This window comes from Xenopus laevis, chromosome 3S (genome assembly GCF_017654675.1).
Source record: "Xenopus laevis strain J_2021 chromosome 3S, Xenopus_laevis_v10.1, whole genome shotgun sequence".
Taxonomy (NCBI): domain Eukaryota; kingdom Metazoa; phylum Chordata; class Amphibia; order Anura; family Pipidae; genus Xenopus; species Xenopus laevis.
In genome coordinates this window covers 66,967,229-66,983,944 of record NC_054376.1, presented here as the reverse complement: position 1 = coordinate 66,983,944, position 16,716 = coordinate 66,967,229, and the positions used below count along the sequence as shown (strand labels likewise).

Here is a 16,716-nt window from a genome sequence, read left to right as displayed (position 1 = left end):
TAGAAGCTTAAATATCTGAACCATAAAGGAATTTTACTGGTGTGCTGCAGTTTATTCTTTTAAGGTTGTTTTTCTGTAGTATTTTCTGTGATGTTCATTTTTTTACTTAGCAGCCCTCCCCCTACCAGACCTCCATATACCATTTTCAAAACATTCATGTTTCTTTCTTTTTTATATAATGACGGTTCATTTGTATTTTTTATGTGCTTTGTTTCTTGTGACACTTCAGTGCAATTACAGGTGAAGGAAAAGTCTCCAACCAGGATTCAAACACATTCTCACACATACATATTGTCACCCTAGGGATCCACAAATCCATGCACACATACACTCTCCTATATGCATATTCTTTAACACGTCCAAAAATAGACAAAACATACACTATCCTATATGCATATTCTTTAACACGTCCAAAAATAGACAAACTGACATTTGTAGCACAAATAGTAATGGTGCTACAAGAGCAGTCTGACCTCAACCCAACCCCATGCAAATACATTAAAATCTTGCCTCCTTGTCTGCAGTGGGAAATACAGTTGGGGGAAATGAGAAGCACATAACAAGGGTGCCACCTGCAGGCACGAAGCCCTTGTTAAATACTTTGTCTGCCTTTCCTAAAATACTGCCTTGATTGTAGTTTTATTTTTATAATTCTAATATATGGCCACCATAAACTATTATTCATGCTAGGATATGCCTGCAGCTCCAACTTCAATACAGGTGGCTTTTAACCTGTGTAGCTGGTACGAGCAAGGGCAAGGTTTGTGTAAATAACAGGGTAAATGTGTGCAAGCATACAATTCTGCATCATGGTAAACAAAGAACATTTTAGACTGATTTGTGGCGTGTTGGAATACTGGAAAACTAATGATCCACTGTGGGCAAAATATGCATGTAAAACAAAGCTTAGAATTTTTTGCTGTGGATATGTTAGGAAATGAGTCCCTCTGATTTTCATTTACCCACTGAGTGATTGTACCCATCACTGCCCCCCCCCCAACAGGCCTCAACACCACCTTATTTATCCAGAGCCCCCACATGGCAAGTATATATATATATATATATATATATATATATATATATATATATATATATATATATATATATATATATATATATACAGTAGTAAAAGGACCCGCACTCCAAGTTTTATGTGAAAAAAGTGCTGAATTTTATTCACACATGCATATCCAACGTTTCGGTCCACACTGGGACCTTTCTCAAGGACAAATAGCAGGTGCATCAACAAGTGTTTAAATCCCTTTTGAAATTGGCGCCAAGCATGACGTCATAGGCAAGAAAAAAATCCCACAAGAAGCAAACAGTACATTCGTATAGTGTTTGTTAACAAAAAAAGCGTAATACATACATTTCACCACTAGGTGTCACCTTCGTGCTGATGGTGGCAGTGTTCAATTGTGACAAATGTGTCCATTTAAAAAAACATTTAGTATCCATTCAAGAAGTGCTTCTGAATGATCTGCAAAATTATACAAATGTATCTACATGTTACTTATTTTAAGGCAAACATAGAAACATCATGGTATCATATATAATGGTAATGCATAGCTGCTGCATTCGCATATTTAAAACATTTTTTCTTGTTTATTTCTTATGCATTCAATAAACTTTTAATTTATGAAAAACTAGACTCTCAAATCGCCAAATACACAGCTGAGTTACTTGCCTTCAAGAGTTCCAAGAAGCTCAAAGTGCAGCAGGACTATAGGGAAGGTTCGATCTACCGGTGGCAACAAGGAGGTGCGCTAGGACCCAGGAGAAGAAAGGCGGATTGGCGCATGTGCAGACCTGCGTTCAGGAGAGACGGCAGTGGAACCGGCAGCAGCGGAAGTGAAAGGAGCAGATCCGGATCACCGCAGAACAGACCGCCACGACCGGCAGTTTCTCCCTCTCCGTCTTTTTTAGGAGTAGGAGAGGGGGCGCAAGGCAGGAGCGAAGAGATTCCGGGCCACAGCACTACAGGAAGGACACCCGCAGGGGCAAAAGGAGCAGCGGCAGCAGCTCCCATCACAACCCGCGCACAGCAAGCTCAGAAACAGAAGAGAAGATATGATCTTCAACTTATCAGCATATCGCCTGAGGGAGGCAGAAAAGGCTCTGCTACAGAGGGGACTTGGATTCGTTCCATCGGTGAGTTTAACCCCATTCACTCATGTTGTTGATAATTATAAATTCTCTAGGCAGCTACGCCTTAAGGAACATTTTGGAGTGGACAAGGGTGTGGGGGATTTAAGATTGGATTCTCTACAGGACAATAGACTTGCTGAGACAACTGATGATGTGACCACAACGAATGTGCAGACGGTTTTGCAGTGTAATGATGTAGCAAAAAGGTTCAAATCAAGGAGTGACTTTGACCCTATCAGCACCAATCCCTCCATTAAGACGTTTAACCGCATGCTTGATTTAGAAATGTCAGCATGGTATAAGACCAGAAATGTACGTAGAGGTAATTTGTCAGTAGAGCATAAGAATGCCTTGAAATCACTCAAAATGAATAAGGATATCATTATCAGGAAAGCAGATAAAGGGGGTGGAGTGATGGTACTGGACTACAAGTACTACAAAGCAGAATTATTGACGCAGCTTAATGATGTTATAAATTATGAAAGATTGACATATGATCCCACCATTTCCTTTTTTGATGAATTAAAGGGCATTTTGGATGTCGGGTTACATGAAGGTTACATTTCTAAAACCATGTTTGACTATTTTTTGCCTAAATTCCCTGTCAGGCCGGTCATCTACACTTTGCCTAAAATACATAAAAATTTGCAGACACCACCGGGAAGACCTATAATATCTTCCAATGGTTCCCTTAATGAGAGAATAGCAGAGTTTGTTGATTATCATCTCCAGCCCTGTGTGCAAGAGATAGGCAGTTACTAAGGGTAAGGCCACACTAGGCGATAGCGCAGCGATTTGACTCGCGGCGACTTTTCGCCGCGACTTTTAATCCGCAATCGCTGGGGAAACTTTTGCGCTGGCGTCTATGGGGAATCGCGAGCGTAAAAACACACGCGGCGATCTTTTTTCTATTGTCGCTCGTAATCGCCTAGACGTGAAACCCACTGACAGAAATACTCTGGTACATTACCAGAGTAATCACCCTAGACATCTCTTAGACTCATTGCCGAAATCCCAGTTATTGAGGGTTATACGGATTGACAGTGAAGAGAGTTAGAGGGTAAAAGACATAGATACAATGTGTAAGAAATTCTTGCTCAGGGGCTATCCAAGTGTTCTTATTGACGAAACAAAGAAATGGGCGCTAGGCCTTAATCGTGATGAAGTTCTACTAGAGGCCAATGAAGCCAGTAGACAAAATGACAAAAGTGACATGTATTATGTGTGCCAGTATGGTGAGAGTTCCAAGTTCACTCGTGAATGTGTGTTAAGGCATTGGGAATTGGTCAAAAGCGAGGATGTGCTAGGTAAAAAATTACCGCATAAACCCAAATTCAGCTACAGACGGGGGAACTCATTAAAAGAGATTCTTAGTCCATCCGATCCCACTGATAAATATTCTAGCGCACATGTACAGCATTTTCTATCACCCCGGCCAGGAGTTTATAAATGCTCAGGATGCGTGATGTGCAGCAGCCTTATTTTGGGGGACCATTTCTTCCATCCGCATACAGGGAAACGTTACAACATTAGGCACAAGATGACGTGCACAACCACATTCGTGGTATACATAATTAAATGTCCCTGTGGGCTGATTTATTGTGGAAAGACTGTGAGAATGCTCAAGGAGCGGATTGGCATGCATAGAGGAAGTATCAGGGCAGCACTAGACCCAGAAAGGGAAGACAAAGCTAAGGGCAAAAAGCAGGACATTGCCCAGCAGCTAGTGGCCCGGCACTGGGCGGAGGCAAAACATAGCCCAGCAGCATTTAGATGCATGCCAATCGAACATGTACCAGCTAGAGCCAGAGGGGGTGACATTGGTAAAATCCTCTTACAAAAAGAAGCTTTTTGGATACACGAATTGGGGTGTGTGACACCTAAAGGTCTCAATGGGCAATTGGTGCTCAGCAGCTTCCTCAGATGAGTTAGGCCTCTCCTGTCAACATCGTGTGAAGGCAAATTATAATAGAGACATAAAAGAGAGTTGGTTATAAATTAAAAGTTTATTGAATGCATAAGAAATAAACAAGAAAAAATGTTTTAAATATGCGAATGCAGCAGCTATGCATTACCATTATATATGATACCATGATGTTTCTATGTTTGCCTTAAAATAAGTAACATGTAGATACATTTGTATAATTTTGCAGATCATTCAGAAGCACTTCTTGAATGGATACTAAATGTTTTTTTAAATGGACACATTTGTCACAATTGAACACTGCCACCATCAGCACGAAGGTGACACCTAGTGGTGAAATATATGTATTACGCTTTTTTTGTTAACAAACACTATACGAATGTACTGTTTGCTTCTTGTGGGATTTTTTTCTTGCCTATGACGTCATGCTTGGCGCCAATTTCAAAAGGGATTTAAACACTTGTTGATGCACCTGCTATTTGTCCTTGAGAAAGGTCCCAGTGTGGACCGAAACGTTGGATATGCATGTGTGAATAAAATTGAATAAAATTCAGCACTTTTTTCACATAAAACTTGGAGTGCGGGTCCTTTTACTACTGTGTACAAGAATACTTTGACCAACGCACCCACCTCGTTTGAAATCCGGTAAGAGTGCGCTCACTCAACAGACTGTATATATATATATATATATATATATATATATATATATATATATATATATATATATATATATATATATATATATATATAGTTAGGCCCATAAATATTTGGACAGAGACAACTTTTTTCTAATTTTAGTACTATATATATATATATATATATATATATATATATATATATATATATATACTTAAGCAACAGATAGTTTATATGAAATTAAGCGACATATTAAAGAATTTAACCAAACTGGGATATATATTTAAGTAAATATTGCCCTTTTACATCTCTTGCCTTTAACCACCATTTTGTGATGGTCTCTGTGCTGCCTCAGAGATCACCTGACCAGAAATACTCAGGGCTGGATTTCTGTGCCTGGTGCCCCTAGGCCGTCAAGTCCCAGCCCGCTTCTTTCACGTGCATCCCGATCCTAGCACATGCGTGCTCACATGCGTGCAGCTGTTCGCTGGGGAGCTGCGGCTCCACAGTGCTAACTGAGAATGCGGCCGGGCCCTAGGCCCGGTGTGCCCTTGACGCAAATCCAGGCCTAGAAATACTACAGCTCTAACTTTAACAGGAAAAAGTATGGAAGCAAAAGACAGAACTTGTTAATTGGCTCATGTGACCCAAGGTGTATGCTTTGTTTGTGTGCACAGTGAATCATTTGATCCCAAGGTCCCCTTATATTTTAAATTGAAATTTTCTATTTATGATTACTTAATAGCGATGATGAAGACTTAGGGGCACATTTACTAAGGGTCGAATATTGATAGTTAATTAACCCTCGAATTCGACCCTCGAGGTAAAATCCTTCCAATATCGAAGTCGAAGGATTTACCGCAAATCCTACGATCAAAGGAAAAATCGAAAATCAAATCGAACCCCTATAATAGCAGATTTCCATTTCAAGTCCTGGCTATGCTGTGTTATTGACCATCCTAAAAAAATGCTCTGCATAATCACATTAAATATAGAAAGAATGATAGAAAATAATTAATTTTGCTTTCATTTCTAAACAGATTGTAGATTCCCCTTAAACAAGGATGTCTTTATAATCCCAGAGCAGCAGTTTTTCGTTGGAACTGAAATAACCTTTGCTTGTGATTCTGGATATCAAAGAGAGAGGAAAAAAAATGGAGTATATGACTGTGTCAGTTATTCAGGAGTCCTTAAGTGGACAGGAGATCTGAAATGCAAACGTAAGTTTGATTCTCCATAAACATTATTATGTGTCTTTATTATAGTACATTGAATGTAAACTATACAAAGAATAAAGCTGGCCATACACATACCAATAATGTTGTATGAAACAAAGTTTTGAATGGTCAGATCAGATGACCATTATTCTGTGTGGATTTTTTTTACTGCAGCCTGTGAAATTCATACAATGAAATTAAATTGGGGTTTGCCTTTGTATTAAGTTTTAGCATGTTAGTGATTCATCTATTCTCAGCAATTGGTCTTCAGAATGCTATCTGGTTTTCAGGATTGCTGACCCTAGCAACCAACCTGACTGTCAGGTTGCAATTTATTGGTAATATGTTGCTTTCTTTGTAGGCTTCTCATATTGACCTTCAATTCTGATTAACAAACTATATGGCACCTGTTATCTAGAATGCTCAGGACCTGGGGGTTTCCGGATAACGTATCTTTCTGTAATTTGGATCTTCATACCTTGAATCTGCTAGAAAACCATGTAAATATTAAAAAAAACACAATAGGCTGGTTTCGGATCGGATTACAGTGATGTAAATGGGCGTCGACGGGTAGCAGGACCATATCGGTTAGCTGTATCAAAGAAAAAAAATCAAACTTGCCTGATCGATATCTGGCAGATCTTTGGCCTGATATTGATCGGGGGGACCTGTCATAAGCCACCACACATGGGCACATAAGCTGTCGAATCTATATATATATATGTATGTTTATAAATGTGGTAAATACTGTATATGGCTTACTTGCTTAACCCTTCCATGCCACAGATTATAAAATTTATGATCACATCAAAAATGCTCCATCTGCTGGCATTAGGATATGTTACAAACCACATCACATCCAGGTTTGGAACCTTATTTTCATCCCTCGAGTCAATGGGGACCAGCAGTCAAGCTGTAATTGAGTGGCAGTTTGTAAGACTGATGTTCCCTTATTTAAAGCTGTGCTCACATGCTCCTCCCTCACTCCCCCTCTGCATCTTGGAGCCCTCCTGCTGCTTCCCAGCTGCCTACTTGATGTCTGCTGTCTGCTCACACAGACACACACACTACAGGTATATACCCTTTACTGACCGTACAGTTTTGGGGATAACTCTGGTAACTGCTGAGCCCAGAAGAACTGGGTGAACGTTCTCAATCACAGTGATGGTGTCTTACTAATATTCATGAAATTAAAAAGTTCTGGACACTCACCTTAGCAATGGGACTTGAAAAAGCCAACACCTTTTGGGGCCCACTGGGAGACCTCCACAGTTCTTACTATCCCTCACCATCCCTCTCATGCCCCAAAGCCATTATCAGATTTTACTGCGGTTTCTTCACTTAAACAATAATGTGAAGGCTGCTCCCCCAAAAGCTCTATCACGAGAGGCTGCATTAAGTGAGACCCTTTATCAATAGCCTGCCCCAGCTCTTTGCAGAGGTTCGCACCCTTTCTCAAAATATAGGTGGGCCCCTAATGCTTTTTAAAGGGTGCCTAAAATTTTGCATACATACACAGTAAGCATTCTTGCTATGGGATCAAATTTTACAAACACTGCAAAAGCAGCACCAGGTTCACCCCAAATTTTATATTTACGAAGGCAGTGACTCCAGTTTAGACCCGTCAACTCCACTGCTGGGCCAAGGTTACCATTTATATGTGGATAACTTTTATACCAGTATAACCTTCATTAGAGCCTTCCATTCTTCTGCCACTCCAGCCTGTGGCACAGCCAAGCTTAACCGCTGTTTTATTAGAGGTTCTGTGGGTCTCTTGGAAATAATTAAAACACACCAGCTACGTATAAGCAAAGGTTTTATTACATACAATAGATGAAGAAGAAATAAATTACCGAATGAGCGAATGAGCAAGCATCCCGCACCTCTGCAATCCAGACTGGGAGATCCAGTTACAGTCCACAAATCAAGGCTTGAACGTCTCGACTGAATGGAGACCCCCAGTTCATATATGCTCAAAAACAATAAGCTCATTTAGTGATTTAGTCAATAACTTATAATGATTTCATTAATAACAGATCTTGCTTCCCACGCGCTCATCAGAAGCTGGCCAGACTCCCAATAAGCACATCCGAAGCAAAGATCTTTTCTAGCTAACTAGTAGTTTAATAGCATATTTTGCCCCTAGTTAGAATGAAGGAAAGTCTGATGAGGGCTTCAGAAATCATAAGCATATTAGATAATACATATAATAATATCCAGAGAATTTCCAAAAGTCATAAACATGTTAAAAATAAAGAACAAGTATTAGGTCACAGAGTTGATTAATTGTCCCTTCCACAAAGCTTCATTATACAAGATTAAAGCTGTCTTCTATACTGTATTGGGTTCAACATGCCATATTGGATTCAAGGGTAAAACAGTTTGTTGTGAAAGTACTACAATGAAATAACAGTTCTTTGTGTTATATTTCTATCAAAGTCTTATATTTGTATGAAAGTATTACCATGAGCCATCATTGATAAAATTCCTATTATTACAACTGCAAAGGCTTGCCTAAAGAACTAGTGAATGAAAAACGAAAGTGTGGAGAAATATATGCTCTAAGATATTTCTGTCTCTTATTCAAATCAATGCATGGTTCCTAGGGTATTCTGGACCCTAGCAACCAGATTGCTGAAATTGCAAACTGGAGAGCTGCTGAATCAAAAGCAAATCAAAAACCACAAATAATAAATAATAAGAAACAGTTGCCTCAGAATACCACTCACTAAATGATACTAAATCTTAATTCAAATATTTTCGATAATACTCATATTTCCAGAGTAAAGGGCAACTCCGTTTTACTATAGCCTTACAATAGTAATGCAAATCTGGACTCTGCTTTCTGGGTACCAGTGATAACAAAAGCAAGAAGAAAAGTATTATTATTATTGATTAAACAAATAAAAAAGGAAATTCTGGGAAAAAAAATACACCCTTTAAGCTTCTTTAAAATTCACCAAGAGCTTATTATGAAGGTGAACAATTTCCTAAAATTAGGAATTTCAGTACAGTACAAAAAGAGAATTTTGGAACCCTATCTTTGTATATTAAAAATATTTATTATTTTTTTCTATTTTTTTTAGCTTTGACAACAGAGAAAGAAGGCACAAGATCAACTAACAGTGATCAAAATCAGAAACTTGAAGAAAAACAATACAACCATACAGGTATAAGGCATCAGTTGTACAGATTGCAAATAAATAATAGTGCAAAAAAACCTCCCCTTGTCGGATCTGAGGGGTGGGTGTATCTGCATCTTCCACGATCAGGAAATACAAAGTAACTTAGAAGGAAAGGACAGGAGTGGGTATAGATACAATAGCTAGGGCAGCACTGGATCTAAATACAGCACTCTGTGGGGGTGAGTTGCAAACATAGGGGCTAAAGTGCACAAATACATTTGCTGATAGCAACCAATGAGAAATTGGGTTTCAACAGTCTACTACATGTTGGAAAATAAAAAGCTAAGACCGGACTGGTTGCCGTTAGAAACTCCAAATGTTAAATTAACAACCTGTGTTTATTAATCAGTCCTACAGTATGGTATATGTAGTAGAAAAGGTTTTGATGGTTTGTTAAGACATTATTATTATTATTATCAGTAATATTTAACACTTGTTTATAAAGCACAGAGTTGTACATTAAAAGATTTGATTAGATTTGCCAAAAAACAAGTCAATGTCTTTGTCTTTTCATCTGAGCTTAGTGATTTGCTTCTGATCTTGATGGTTAACAGTGGGTAATTTAGGTAGGCCCCAGGACATGTCTGTTCACTTCAATATCAGGCAATGCCCCTCTATCTCTGGCATATATCTTGAACAGTTTTTGTAAGGAAAATAATTGGTCAATATTGGATCTGGAACCATAAGCTTTCAGGGTATCCCTGTATTTGTTATGATCTACAATAAAAAATATTTTGGTTTTGTTACATGGTTTATTTTACATACAATATACACAGAAAATATCTACATATATACTTACTAAATTACATAAAATGTTTAGTCAATAACTGTAATTTATTTTTAACAGAAATCTGTGGTCCTTTGCCACGTATACCGAATGCCGGTCTGATTTCTTCTATAACAATTCCAGTGGGACGAGAGTTGAATTACAGGAATTTAACAAGTGGAACCAATATGACCAAGAAGTGCACGACTAAATCTGGGAACACAACTAAAAATAACCTGATCAAGGACAGCGCAAGCCATAGTATGGATGTAAAAACATGTACTGGTAGGATATAGGCTAGTGAAGGTTACTCATAGTAGCTGACCTTACAGTATTGGCAAAATGTGACCTAGTGCTATTTTGTAATCTTAATGTTATCAGGAAAGCTATGTATTTGTTAACAAAAACAGGATCAGGCGCCTCACCATTAATATACACCATTATTAAATTAGCAGTTCTACTTCTAAGAATTAAACAACAGATTCGGGCACTGGAATATTTATATTTTAGTAGTCCAATAGCTAGCAAAGAGAGAGAATTCCTGAGGTGTATTGTGTTTAGCACAATGGGTAGATTCTGAACAGAAGCCACACATAGAAAGGAATAAATGGACCAAAGTATATTGGTAGCCCAGGTGCACTGCCTCAGACCCTCAACTTAGGGTTTGGAATAAACCGATAGAAATAGTGTAATGGAGGCTCCAGCCACTCTGATAAAAACCACAGAACCTCAAAAATATAGTAGAAATCTTACTTTTAGTTGTTGATAAGCCCATGACCGTAATGACACGAAATGCGTAGGGCCTGTTGGAAATGTTCATTTTTTAATTATCAACAAATAAAAGTATGATTTTTACTATATTTTTGAGGCCCGGTGGTTTTTCTCAGAGTGCCTGGAGCTCCCATTACACTATTGCTTAGAGACAGATTCTGAACAGGCATGCTAATGTATCACAGTTTTAAAGCAAAAAAAAAAAAAAAATGTAACGTACAACAGGTAATCTGGTATGGGCATGAATAACAGAACAGGAGTTTACTGCAAGTGTCAACAGCTCATTCATTTCACTCCCCCATCACTGCATCTAATGCACTTAACTAATTATATGGTGATCATTGTACCCCCTTATAACATTATAATATTACCTTTTTGTTATCAGTATTTATAAAGCATCAACATATTAGCCAGAATTGTCCAGTCAAATTCTGCACACGTTAAAGATACATACAAATACTGACAAAAACACAAGATGAATAGAGCCCAGCCCCTTAGAGCTTACAGTCTATGGCTATTAGACGTGATAGATGAGCTCCATGACCATATAGAGGTGCAAGTCTTGCCACTTCAAGTGACTTTACATATACTCATATAATTAAGTAAGTGATACATACTTATAATAAAAAGTATAATAATAAAAGTTCCCGTGAGTCATTTGCAAGAAGTGACATCACTTAGCATTAATAATAACTGATAACATTGCTAAGCATGGTTTTCTTAGGGAATGGCCCAAGGGCCAAGTGATCAGTTCATCCTGATTTGGTCCAGCACATTGGTATCGAACAAAGATACGCTCATTTGGAAAGTTCTATAGACAAGTGGATCTTCAAGTCTAGATTAACTCTATGCAACTCCACTGGGTGGCACAGCCTGTGGATTTAAAACTAGGGGGTTACTGCAATACTCTGTATTATGGTCTCCCAGAAAAAGAACTGCACTGTTGCACCTTTACTATTCACTATCAATACTGCCAATGACACATAACAGCAGTCCATCATTCTAAACTGTCTAAACTGCTAAGCGGTCTTCCAACTACTGTAAATGGAGGATTCTCTTCAAATATGGACCTCTTGTTTTAAAGCTCTAAATAATCCAGCCCCATTTATCTATAAGAACTTCTGGTTTCTGATATCCAATATCTAGGGGCACATTTACTAAGGGTCGAATTTCGAAGTGAAAAAAACTTTGAAATTCGACCATCGGATTACAATAGTTCAATATTCGAAGTCGAAGTTTTTTTTGATCGAATATGACTATATTCGATCAAAGTAAAATCGTTTGATCGATCAATTAAATCCTTCGATTCGAACGATTTAATCGATTGATCGAACGATTTAAAAAAAAAAAAACTTTGACTTCTAAAAACTTAGCCAAATGTTGGCTATAGGTTCTAGGAGGTCCCCATAGGCTAATATAGCAATTCGGCAGGTTTAGGGTGGCGAAGTGTCGAAGTCGAAGTTTTTTAAAGAGACAGTACTTCGATTTTCGAATGGTCGAATATTTTGAAGTTTTTTCAATTCGAATTGAAGTCGAATTTGGCCTATTTGATGGACAAAGTACCCAAAAATTACTTACTGAAATTTGAAGTTTTTGAATTTGAAAATTCACTTCGACCCTTAGTAAATGGGCCCCCTAATGTTGTTTGTGTGGGGTACAATTTCACAGTTGCAGAACAAAAATCTGACCCTAAGGGTTGGGTTGCAACCATACTAATGTAAAGGGGTGGGGATATAAAGATCCAGGGTGATGATATAAAGGGGTGTTGAAATTAAGTAATGAGTGGATCATCAGCAGATTCTCAAGGGATCAGGGATTCAAAGGGGTAAGTTTTGGGTTGGATCGGGACAGGCTATCAAGAATAGGATGTTGCAAATCCGAATTTATCTCAATATTTTCTGCTACAAACTCCGATCAGATCCGGTCTGTTTTTTTACACTTATTTATTATTAAATTTTCCCGAAAATTTTCTTTGTAATTTTTTCATGATTTTTGCATGTTTAGACCCCCTGTGCCCTATGAAAACTGCTCCTCCTCCAGCAGCTCCAACCATACAACAGCTTTACTTTGATTTTAATGTTTGGTCATTTATTTTGTCTTTGTAGGATCATCAATAACTTCGCAAGCATCATCAACTCAAACTATAAGAGGTACAGGAAGCTATTAGGACTTATTTCTCTTCAAAATTAAAGGTTGAGACCAGGCAGGGCAAGCAATTGATATTTACCATTACAGATATGCCTGACAGTGGAATGGTCAGGAATAGCTGTGCTCTGCATTTATACACCTTAGGGAGATTTGAAATAGACATTTGTGCTAATAAAGGCGACTATATTTACTTAAAGGCAAAAATACAATTCTCCAAGACATCTGCAATTTACTTAAAAGAGATCATGACAAGTTTTGGTGAATTAGCTTTGCGTTGACAACAAGGTCACTGCTGCCATGAGGCGAATTGAGAAACTTGCCTCAGGCAGCAGCGGCACACAGGTTACAAGGGGCAGCAAACAGCTAAAGAGCTGACATTTCGATTGTTAAACTGGAATTTTGGCTCTTCTAGTGCAGAGAGTGCAATTGTGCTCTCTGCACTAGCGAAGCAGACCCCCTCGACCTGCTACAAGGAAAAATCGAAGCAAGCATCGACTTGGACACCTTATGGGTGGCACAGGGTCCTAAAATGCCCCTTATTGACAAGCATCTTTTATCAGCTAAAATTTCTCCAGTGCAAAATTTCCAATTGCCAATTGATTAAGAAAGCAAAAACTGATTTTTACCAAAAGAAATTTCGCTGGTTTCAGACTGGCAAGCTGCTATTATAAAGAGTAACCTTGCATCTCATTATCTACAGCATATCCTCCATGCTAAAATTCTACAGATGTCATTTCTTTATGGCATACATCTCTACACTACAAATGCTTGGGTAAAATATGCTAGTTATTTTTTGCTAGTTTTTATACTAGTTATTTTTTTGAAAATATGCTGGTTAAGTTTTGGTTTAATATTGAACCAAATCTGAACACTAAATGGCATATTCACATTTGAGTTAAATCAAAAATTTTTATCTGTTTGAAAAACTGAGTTTTAAAAACATGTGATTTTAGGCTTCCACCAAATCCAACAATAAGGATATTGCATATCCCTAAATTTGAAGGGATAGATCACCAGACCAGACATTTTAAGTTATTTAGTTTTTGTTCCGTAGCTCTAAAGTTTGGAATATCAGAAGCTATCTTGTTGCTAGGGTCCAGCATACCCTAGCAACCAGGCAATGGTTTAAATAAAAGACTGGCATACGAAGATAGTGTTGCCACCTTTTTACATTTTATTTACCAGCTGCGGGTAGTGACAAAAGGGGCGTATGTGTTATAAAGGGGTCGGACAATGGGGGCAGAGTGCTGGCAAAATGAGAAGAGTAATGGCACAAGGAAAGGGTCCAGGGTGGGTTAAGTAAAGATCGGCAAGAGAAAAATGTAATATTAGGGTGGATTGGGGGTTCCAGTAGGCAGGACAGGGGTTCAATTTAAGGCTATTATATTTACCATGCTTGTGCTAGTAAATTTGCAGTACTGGCCCTGGCCTTAGCAGTGTATTACCAGCTAGGTAGGTAAAGTATCGGACAGGTGGCAAACCTAATAGCAGAGAGCATATTAATGAAAAGTAACAATAAAAATTGTAGCCTCATAGAGCAACAGCTTTGTGGCTGCAAGGGTCAGATATCCCTATTTGAAAACTGTAAAGAAGTAGAAGAGGAAGGCAAATAATCCTGTAAAAAATGAAAAGTTGGTAAGAATAGAACATTCTATAACATACTAAAAGTTAACTACTGCTTTAATTCAGAAATTAAGAGGAATATTTTTTTTGGAGCGTGCAATCACTTTTTTTTGTATATTTTTTAGAATATATTTGTATATAGATAGATAATTCGATCTGCTACATCCAGAGGTAGTCGTTTCCTTGCCTTTCTGTCATCATTTAGACCATTAAGAGAATAAGCACAGTGCTACGCAATATGTTGGCGCTATATAAATACATGTTAATAATAATAATAATAATAATAATAATAATGAGCAGGCCAATGCTCTTTAGCCATCCATGTGGCAATTTCAGATCCTATCACTGGTCCTTCTTTAACACCTAAATCCTGTTAAGGAAACTTTGCTCTATGTTTTGTTCAAAAATAGAATAGAATATCAGCCCCTTGGAAAGAAAGAACATAAAGAAGACACATATATAAACTACACATGGAAGCAAAGAAGTGCTTATAACTGCATAGAATTTAAGTAAACAAAAGTTTGTTTGATGTATATTGACTCATGCTTTTTATTGTTATTTTCTCTTTATAGTTGTTGATGGAGGCATGCTTGGAGTTGTTGCATTCATATTTTTCATTTCAGTCGTTGCCTAGGTAGACTGGTAAGAATGCATTTATGCATTATTAATGCATTTATTGTTTATTATTGTTCAGGCATATCCATTCCCCTTCTTATTATGTACTGTATGTATGCATGTATTTTTTTATTCTTATAGCGCCCCTTGAGAGCAAAGCACTGTACAGCAAAACAATAAATTAGAAGTAACAAACAAGGGGTCACTGCAATAATAAGTAACAATTAGTGCATTATTAGAAATACAATTCACATAAATAAAATATATAATTACAATACAGATTAAGTGCTCAGTGTCAAAGAGATGGAGAAGGATGGAGAACCCTGCCCCATAGGGCTTACAGTGTTAATGGGAGGGTAACTTAAAGACACAATTTGGAGGGGTATTAAAGTGCTGTAGGTTATAGTGTGTGAGACTGCCATATAAGTGCCAATTCCCAGTTCAAGTGTTATCCAGGTACTCCCAGAGGTAGCCTTTAAGTTTAGTTCTAAAGACATTGAAGGAGTATTCTCTCCAGAGAGATTCAGGAATGGGATTCCAAATATAAGGAACAGCAAGACAGAAGGGTTTGACGCCGGAAACAGCAGTAGTGGTGGGGGGTTCAATGTTATTGATTGGGTTATTGATTTTCAATGCAGCAATGATGTTTTAAAAAGCGCGATAGTTAAGTGGCGATTTTGCATTTTAGGCTACTATCTGATCAAACGACTCAAAATAATTAATGGTCTTCTGTATTACTGTGGTATAATTTCAGAACTCTGCATTCTCCTTGTTTCCTTACAGGAAGAAAACAATGTTGCCAGAGATATCTTTGATATAAAAGTTAATGTTGCAACACACAACAGAATGAAGTTTTCATGGCTAATACAGTTTCAGCCTACATGCAAACCTATACATTCAAACAAATAAATAAAGCATTTTTAAAGAAAATGACGTCTATCGTGAATTTATACAATAAGGGCATATTTTATGAGTACTTGCACTTTTAGAAATTATAACAAATATACTTTGGTAGAAAATAATTCAGTCTAAATGTGTCTATGTATATGAAAATAAAGCAAAAAAGCACTCTGTCTCAAAAAGAATTAACCAATAATATTATTATGGGGGTTGGATAAAAGGAACCCCACTGTAAAATAATGTTAAACATTTTAGGGATAGTGCTCTTCCACACTTCCATATGCAGCCGGCACATATGGAATCCCTTGTTGTAAACAGAAGGCAGATCCACTAAATGGGTACTAATACTCTCTTTATGTCCCAAGTTTTTAAGAATTAGGAAACATCAACTAATCTGCTAAGAAATATCAAACTTTTTATTTGCTGGGTACTAATGCTTAATATTAGTGTTGTTGCTGCTCGCATTTAACCACTTGTCTGCCATAGATCTTAAAATTTAAAGTCCATGCAGGAAAGACTGAGCCTTCCACAGATGGTAAATTTTATGATCTTCAAAGTTCTATGTTCAGGGAGAAGAGAACTGTTTTATAAAGCTAATTTCCTCCACTTATTTCTTTGTCCCTAATGGTAGAACTCCACAAGCGTATTTCAGCGGATCGACACCTGCCAACAAAACACACACTACAAGTCAGATGGAGTCGCGTGCGTCAAGATATTGTAGGGAGATTGCACTTATCTCTGTAAGCAGAGATCAAGCTGTAAGCTGTTACCTAGCAACCTAGC

General features: G+C 37.8%; 1 protein-coding gene across 1 annotated transcript; it reads left to right on the top strand.

The window, feature by feature from the left end:
• The first annotated feature begins 693 nt into the window (after positions 1-693).
• LOC121402037 lies at positions 694-15,963 on the top strand. Its single transcript, XM_041587766.1, has 8 exons — positions 694-760; positions 1,651-2,151; positions 5,749-5,928; positions 9,012-9,095; positions 9,958-10,161; positions 12,753-12,797; positions 14,991-15,060; positions 15,817-15,963. Exons 1-7 carry the CDS (start codon positions 694-696, stop codon positions 15,050-15,052), a joined length of 1,143 nt encoding a protein of 380 aa, XP_041443700.1. The 3' UTR covers positions 15,053-15,060; positions 15,817-15,963.
• The last annotated feature ends 753 nt before the right edge of the window (positions 15,964-16,716 follow it).